The sequence below is a fragment of the Chiloscyllium plagiosum genome, unplaced genomic scaffold (assembly GCF_037043375.1).
Source record: "Chiloscyllium plagiosum isolate Xiang-an unplaced genomic scaffold, Cpla_swu_hap1 HiC_scaffold_3, whole genome shotgun sequence".
NCBI lineage: Eukaryota > Metazoa > Chordata > Chondrichthyes > Orectolobiformes > Hemiscylliidae > Chiloscyllium > Chiloscyllium plagiosum.
The window spans coordinates 35,686,788-35,694,480 of NW_028270141.1; the positions used below are offsets into that span (position 1 = coordinate 35,686,788).

Genomic DNA, 7,693 nt, shown 5'->3' on the forward strand with positions numbered 1-7,693 from the left:
ATTGTGGCTTTCCAAGGGAACTTTCCTAAAAAAATTCAAGAAGGGAGAAATTGTAGGAAAATGGATTCTGCCTGTCCTGTTCTTTTCATACTGTCTCTGTGTCTACTCTACAAAAACCTTTCATAACTTTATAAACCTGTGTTAAGTCACACTTCAGCTTTCTCTTTTCAGAAGAAAAGCAACACTACATATTCACCCTTTCCGGAAAAATATAACCTAGCCTCACTGTTCTGGTATATTTGATCCATTTTGTGTGTGTCCTTGTAAGTTACTCTTATTCATTTAAAATTATCAAATATTCCGAACATTCTCCTGTATCAAATTTATTTAGTTACCCAAACAGAGCAATGATAATGGAGAATTCCATTTTGAGTGTGTCTGGAGTATTTTGTGAACAGAAGAAATAATGAGTTTCATAAGTTTTCCTTTACTCTGTTTGACAATAAGCATAAAAATGAAAACTGACAAAGGAGCAGAGCTCTGAAAGCTTATACTTCCAAATAAACCTATTGGACTATAACCTAAAAAAATCACAAAGGAAGACAAAACAATTTAAAATAAGTGAAATAACCACCGAATTGATGGAAATTTAATAAGATGTACTGTCTTTTCTCTACTTCAAATATTTATTCAAAATGCACAATAATGTCTCTATCAATCACTTCTATAGCAAATAATTGAATTAATCATTAAATTTTCTTTTGGCCACCTCACCTTCAAAAGAAATAATCTCAGGTTACTGCTTACAACTGTGGGAGAATTATTTTGCATTCCTATTCATTGTTATGAACTCTCCGAAAATGTCTATTTTGAACATGGTGCTAAACTACATTCAGTCAAACAAAATTCCAAAAATTCTGTATTGACAAACGAATAAAATAACAATATCCCCACCCCACCATCACCTGGAAAATCACTGCGACAAACTCTCAATGGCTTTAAAGCTAGTTCTAGAATGGGGCATATAAAAATAAATGTAATATATGCTAACTATGTCCTTCTCAATGCTTTTGTACAAATTTATCTTTACTTCTGTACTCCATCCAAATTTTACAAAATTCATACTCATTTGATCATTCAGTATAGCTTTATCTATCTGTATTTGCATAAGAAACAATACATTTATATAAACTTTGAGGAGAAAGTGAGGTCTGCAGATGCTGGAGATCAGAGCTGAAAATGTGTTGCTGGAAAAGCGCAGGAGATCAGGCAGCATCCAGGGAACAGGAGAATCGACGTTTCGGGCAAGGGCTTATGCCCGAAATGTCGATTCTCCTGTTCCCTGGATGCTGCCTGACCTGCTGCACTTTTCCAGCAACACATTTTTATAAACTTGTCTTATGTGGTCACAAAATTTATACATGAATTGCCACTGAGCAAATGCTGAAATAATCATAGATTTCTGCACTTGCTTTACCTGAACTATGATTCGCAGAATCAGTTCTTCTTCACTGTCCACATGTCTGCCCCCAAATTCCCACTTAATCTACGGATTTACTCTGATTAATTTAATTGAAACACAGGTATAGATGGGGTAAGAAAGGAAATTAGAACAGATATGTAATGAAGTTGGAAAAGGAGATAATTTGACATACATGTAACAACAGGGGAAGACATAATTATAGTTTTCCAGTGATGAAGTCCCAATGTGAATATTTAATTTATTGTTACAGCAGCTCATTGGAATATAAACATAACAGCCCTGGATTAAAATCTGAACTCCATCATGGGAATCTAGATGTTCATGCGTTGGAGGGTTGCATCTCATCAATGTCACCATAACAGGAGACTGCATTGGAACTCTTCCGACCACTATTATTTCTAATAGCTCAGAGTTAATCAAACCTCAACTTGGTTTAACACAAACATATCAAAACTATTTTAGACATTTCCCAATGCTTTAATAAGCTAGCTACTGAACTGATTAATACAAATGTTTTTACATAGAAGTACATAGAGGACAGAGCACAGAAATAGGACATGTAACTCAACTGTTTCATATTGATATTTATGCTCTACTCAAGTCTCTTCCCATCCTTCCTTATCTAATACTATCAGCATGGCCCTCTAATTCCCTTTTCCCTCATATCCTTAAAAGTATCTGAACTATTTACCACTGAACCATTCCCTGTGGTGGTGAATTCCAGATTCTCACAGTGTTATAGATAAAACACTTTCTAAGTAATTCCTTATTTAACTTCTTGATGACAGTCTTACATTGATGGCCTCTGGATTTTCACTTGCCCACAAGTCAAAGCTCTTTCGCAGTTTTGCTTAATGACATAAAGTGTTAACTGTTTCTCTCTACAGCTGCTGCCTGACTTGTTCTTTTAATACTGTCTCTGTGTCTATTATAAAAGTTTATTTAGAACTTTATAGACCTGTATTAAGTCACACTTTAGCCTTCTCTCTTCAGAAGAAAAGTGACCCAGCTTATTCATCCTTTCCTGATAAGTATAACCAAGCCTCACTATTCTGGTGTATTTGATCCTTTTTTGTGTGTCTCTGTAGATTCCTCTTAGTATAAAAATTCTTCTAAAATGATCAAATATGCTGAAAATCCTCCTGTGTTAGATATATCTAGTTGCCCAAATAGAGCAGTGAAAGTGGAGAATATCATTTTGAGTACAGGAATAATGAGTTTCATAAGTTTTCTTTAATTCTGTCACAAAAGTGAAAAAGGAAGAGAAAACAATTTAAAATAACCATAGAAGTAACCATTGAAATGATAAAGAAAATTGATAAGGTGCTACTCACTTTGTTGTTTCTGCCGTGCCTTATCACATATGGCGGGTCTCTGATATATCTTTTTCCCATCATGCAGGGAGCAATCATTGCTGCAGACCACTACTCCTAGACAGGATTTCTTCAGTATGTGGCAGTTGTGGTTGTTGGTATTCCTCATGGCCCATCCACTCTGATGTCTTTGTGCATTTTTATCATCTGAACTATAAATAAATTTAACATAGGAATCCGTCCATTCCTGGAAATGATCCAGTTGATGCACATCCTTTAAAGAGAAGTTAAACAACGAATAAAACTTAGTTCGTTTTACAAAAATATAGACATAAGCATTTAATCACAATCTGCAGCGAAAATGAATATGTCAGAAATGACTCTAATGTCATAACCATGCCTCTCGTTTGACAAATTCATTCAAAAATAAAATTTGATGCTTTTTAAAAGATAATTTTGGTGAAGAGCAGTTGTCATGAAAGTTATCAACTTATATAGCTGCACCAAAACATTATAATTTGCGGCAGCAAAAATCGTTGCCTCACGAATAATACTCTTGACCGAAATCTTAGATTGTAAATCAGAGAGCAGTCAATAAATTGTTTAATATAATTAAAAAGCAGTTTGGTTAACAATCCAAAACTGTAATGTAATAAATGGACACTATCATATTTTCAGGTGCTGGGATTGTATTTAAAATATGCTTTAACAGGAAATCACTCGGCCATTTTTATCTGTACTGACTCTGGTGTTATTTGAAAAACAAATTCTTAAATTTATATCGTTTCTTTTTTCAACAGATGCAGACATAACTGATCAACATCTTTTGTGGTTACTTTTAACAGTCCGTATTAAAGCACAATGTGCAGTAATCAATGGGAAATGCTTCAAGAAGTAGAGTATCTGACAGAGAGCAGCTGAATTAATTTATATAAGGCTAAACAATGCTAACGCATTCCAGATTAACAAAGGACAAACTTGCATTCATATAGCAGCTGAGACATCCATCAAAACTGCTTCAAGGTAGTTTCCCACCGCTCGAATCAAGCTAACAATTAGCATTCAGCCCAGCTTTCCTAGGAAGCATGCTCGGAAACATGTAGCTAGTTAGTTCCCAGTAAGATAAAGCCGGGCTTGTATTAAGATTACTATAATAGCAATCACTTGTCTGTTTAAGGTTGGAGGGGGTCAGCGACCTAATACAAGTTCTGCATTTGCCGTTTGCCCTGAAGATAATTTTTGTGCTGTCACTTTTGTGACACTTAGGTCAAGAAATAAATCGAAATATTCTTCAGGCGAACTTTTCACATAATGTACAAACGATTGTGAGAAACATAAGCCAGGTTTCACAACTTAAAGTAAGGAAAGGATGGAAGAATGCGCTTTGAAATGGACAGAATATTTTGGTCTAGAATGGTAACACTTCAGTGAGTAATGCTTAAGGTAGGTACGCGCCTTTCGAGTGATTCTCGGTTTTTGTTTTAACGAATCTATTCGGATTTGTTGTGGTATACCTCAGGGGAAAGTGAGCTTTGAACACAAACTCTTCTAACCTAGGGGTAGGGACACAACCACTGCTCTACAAGACCCTTCGGCGACTCTATACTTGCCCCTTGCACACTCCGAATTGTACTTAGATCTTCTAAGTGCGAGAGGTTCTGGCAATGGTTCCGTTCAATGCAATGAAATTAATAAAGGGACGTCGAGTATCTGAAATTAAAACAGCAAATGCTGGAAATACTCAACAGGTCAGGTCGCAACTGTAAAGAGAAATATCAGAACGTTGACTTTAGCCAGACGGGGAAGTGATCTGAAGAAGGGTCACTGAATCCGAAAAGTTAACTCTGCTTTATCTCCACCGGCCTGCTGGGATTTCCAGCAATTTCTGTTTTTATATCTGAAAGTCTTAAGCTGGGGCTATCACTTCTCATTGAAGTGGTGAGTAAATGGTTTCATGTCTAGAATTTAAATCAATTCCACTTGGTACGCTCTGTAATGTAGTGATCCTTATTGTACATGTTTCAGATCGGAGTAAGCACGTTAAGGTTACAGGTAACATTCTGAGGTAAAGTGGCTGATATTGTGGGGAATATCCTGGTCCAGTAGCAGTCCCGAGTAAGACCCGCTCACCTGGGGCAGTTTGGGGTCGTTGATGTCCCAGGATATGGGCGATTCCAGTGCAGAGATGTACTCGGAGTCCGGGAAACAACGCTCCCCGCTTTTCAACATCCTCTTGGCTGGTGCAAACTCGAAAGAAGAGCCTCCTGCTAACCTCTTTCGAGAATCCCAAAACCGGTTTAGCAGAGAGTTTTGAATTCCCCTTCTGAAAAGCAGATCGAAAATAAGTGTCAATTCTGCAAGGCTGACAAGACTTGTTCCATGGAATCGTTTACGTTATAGCTGGGAACAGAGCGCACAATTCAGACAAATGGTTTATCTGCGCAGAGGAAAACAAAAAAACATTATAGACTAAACCTTTTCTCCCTCCCTTGTAGCATCCTCCAAACAGATGTGTCAACCCATCACTAAAATCCAGGTGAGGTGCAAGGGGAATACCAGGCTGAGGGATTGTGTAGAACTGAAGGTGGCATAATATTAAGCACAGCTCAATTTAATTTCATTCCCAAATGGACTGAAATCACAAATTTTGTATCTGCCTGCGTGCCAGTGACTTAATCTCACCCCAGAAAGAGAAAGTTAAATCACTAACGAATTACACACACTAGAAAATTACTGAGTGACAACCAATGGTAAACGAAAGCCATACGAAATTTAGTCAGGTACGTTTAAAGTGATCACCACCTCAGCCAAAAAAAAATTATAAAATAAAAGTTAGAAAGATGAGGGTTAACACAATCTGAACAATTATTCAATGAATTGGCTGTGAAAAAAAATCAATTCCAGAATAATAAATGAAAATAACCCAAGCTGTGATACTCAGTCAGAAGAAGAGTTGTTTCGCTTTACCTGACTGCAGCCGGCTTTGAGGAAGCAACTGCCCAGTCCGCCAGCTGAATGACTGAGACTCCCAGCGACAGGGAGCAGCAGTCTGGTGAGTCACCTACTACTGCAAGAAGAGGAGCCGCAATTTTCCTCGGAACAGCAACTCTATGGTATGTCATGCAAATATGCTCAGCACTCTGTCCAATGAGCAACTCACAAGGGACCGACTTGAGGTTTGGCGCAAAGAGGGATAAAAAAAATCATTGGTGTTTTTGAGTGTTTTTAAATCAACCAACTGGCCCATAGCGACATGGCCCAATCATTCTTAACAGGCCCCTTTGGAACTCTATTCAGGGAGAGGTGGGCACCGCAGGGAGTGGAGTGCTTTATTTCCCCCTCCAACTCTATTTTGATTTAATCCCTGCTCTTCCCTTCACTTTTTTGATCACACAGCATTGCCCTTTGAGAAGGGCGTTGCTTATCACTGGCCACTCCAATGTTTTCTTTCACCCCGGTGGTGAAAGTTGAACAAAGATTTGTACACCTGTTGTCTTTCACTGTGTCTCACACCTACACACACACACACAACATGGGTGCTGGGGAAAATATAAGCACTACCATAGTTCTGCGATAATGTGGGTGTAAGGGGATAAAAGAGAAAATAAAAAACATTTAATAGCCCTATTTGGCTGATGGGGGATTGGAGCCACCTTGGTTAGTATGGATACTTGTCAAAAGGTGTGGCGCTGGAAATGCACAGCAGGTCATGCAGCATTCAGGGAGCAGGGTGTCCTGGGATGCTGCCTGATCTGCTGTGCTTTTCCAGAGCCACACTTTTCCACTCTGATCTCCAGCATCTGCAGTCCTCACTTTCTCCATGGATGACCTGTCCCTGGGCAGGCTGCTGGACCTTCACCTGTTTATAGGGGACAATACTTTAATATGCTTAAAGGTACGCTTGTGTTCCTCATTTCCTTCAGTGATCAGAGTTTATTAGCCTAAAAGTACAGTTTCAAACAACAACCTCCATTTTGATAGCACCTTCACAGGAACTGAGAGCAGGTGTGGGCTATTCAGCCTCCCAAGCCTTATCCACCATTCAATATGATCATGGCTTATCCTCTACCTCAATGCCATGTTTCTGTATTCTCCCATAATCCTTGAGGCCTTTAAGATCTGAAAATGTATCCACCTCTGTCTTGAATATATTCAGCAACATGGCCTCCACAACCTTCTGTAGTAAAGCATTCCACAATAATTTCACAGGATTGAAAAACCAAGAGTAGGTTTTGAAGAAGCATCTTAAAAAGAAGGGAAGTGGCTGGTGAGGCAATTCATTTCAGGAAGGGCATTCCAGAGCCATAGCTGTCAGTAGTGGGGAGAAGGAATTGGTTTGCACAGTAGCCATAGTTGGAGGAATGCAGAATGCCCGGGGAGTTGTCGGACAGAAGGAACTTACAGAGATTGGAAGGATTTGGACTGCTCTGTCTGCAAAAATGAACCTGAGCTTCCATTTGTTGCTACTTGAACATACCACTGTGTTCTCTGGCCAACATCTCAATCTTGGACTTTCTGGAGAGCTCCAGTGAAGCTCAGTGCAAGCTGGAAGAACAGAACCTCATTTTCTGCTTGGGAACCCTGCAGCCTTCTGGACTTAATATCAAGTTCAACAATTTTAGGGCTGGAGCATCTTTCGCCATGCTTTCCCCTACCCACATACACCAAGCCTTGTCATCACATGAACTATTAATACACCCTACCCATTGTCAGCTACTAATAGTCTCCATTAGCAGCTATTCATTCCACCCCCCCAGACTGACCTTTAATTCCCTTGTCTGTTCAACAGTTTTTCTCGCTGGATGTAGGTTTGCTCACTGAGCTGGAAGGTTTGTTTTCAGACGTTTCGTCACCATACTAGGTAATATCTTCAGTTAGCCCCCGGACAAAGCACTGCTGATGATTCCTGCTTTCTATTTATATGTTTGGGTTTCTTTGGGTTGGTGATGTCATTTCC

The 7,693-nt window shown here is 39.1% G+C and overlaps 1 protein-coding gene across 1 annotated transcript in view; it reads right to left on the reverse strand.

The window, feature by feature from the left end:
* Positions 1-5,776, reverse strand: part of LOC122548602 (chorion-specific transcription factor GCMa-like) — a 47,704-nt gene extending 41,928 nt beyond the window's left edge. Inside the window, exons 1-3 of the mRNA XM_043687438.2 lie at positions 5,704-5,776; positions 4,867-5,059; positions 2,758-3,010 (exon numbers count right to left, since the gene is read on the reverse strand). Of these exons, the coding sequence (XP_043543373.1) occupies positions 2,758-3,010; positions 4,867-4,965 (352 nt within the window). The 5' untranslated portion in view covers positions 4,966-5,059; positions 5,704-5,776. The remainder of the gene's footprint in view (positions 1-2,757; positions 3,011-4,866; positions 5,060-5,703) is intronic.
* Positions 5,777-7,693: the final 1,917 nt, after the last annotated feature.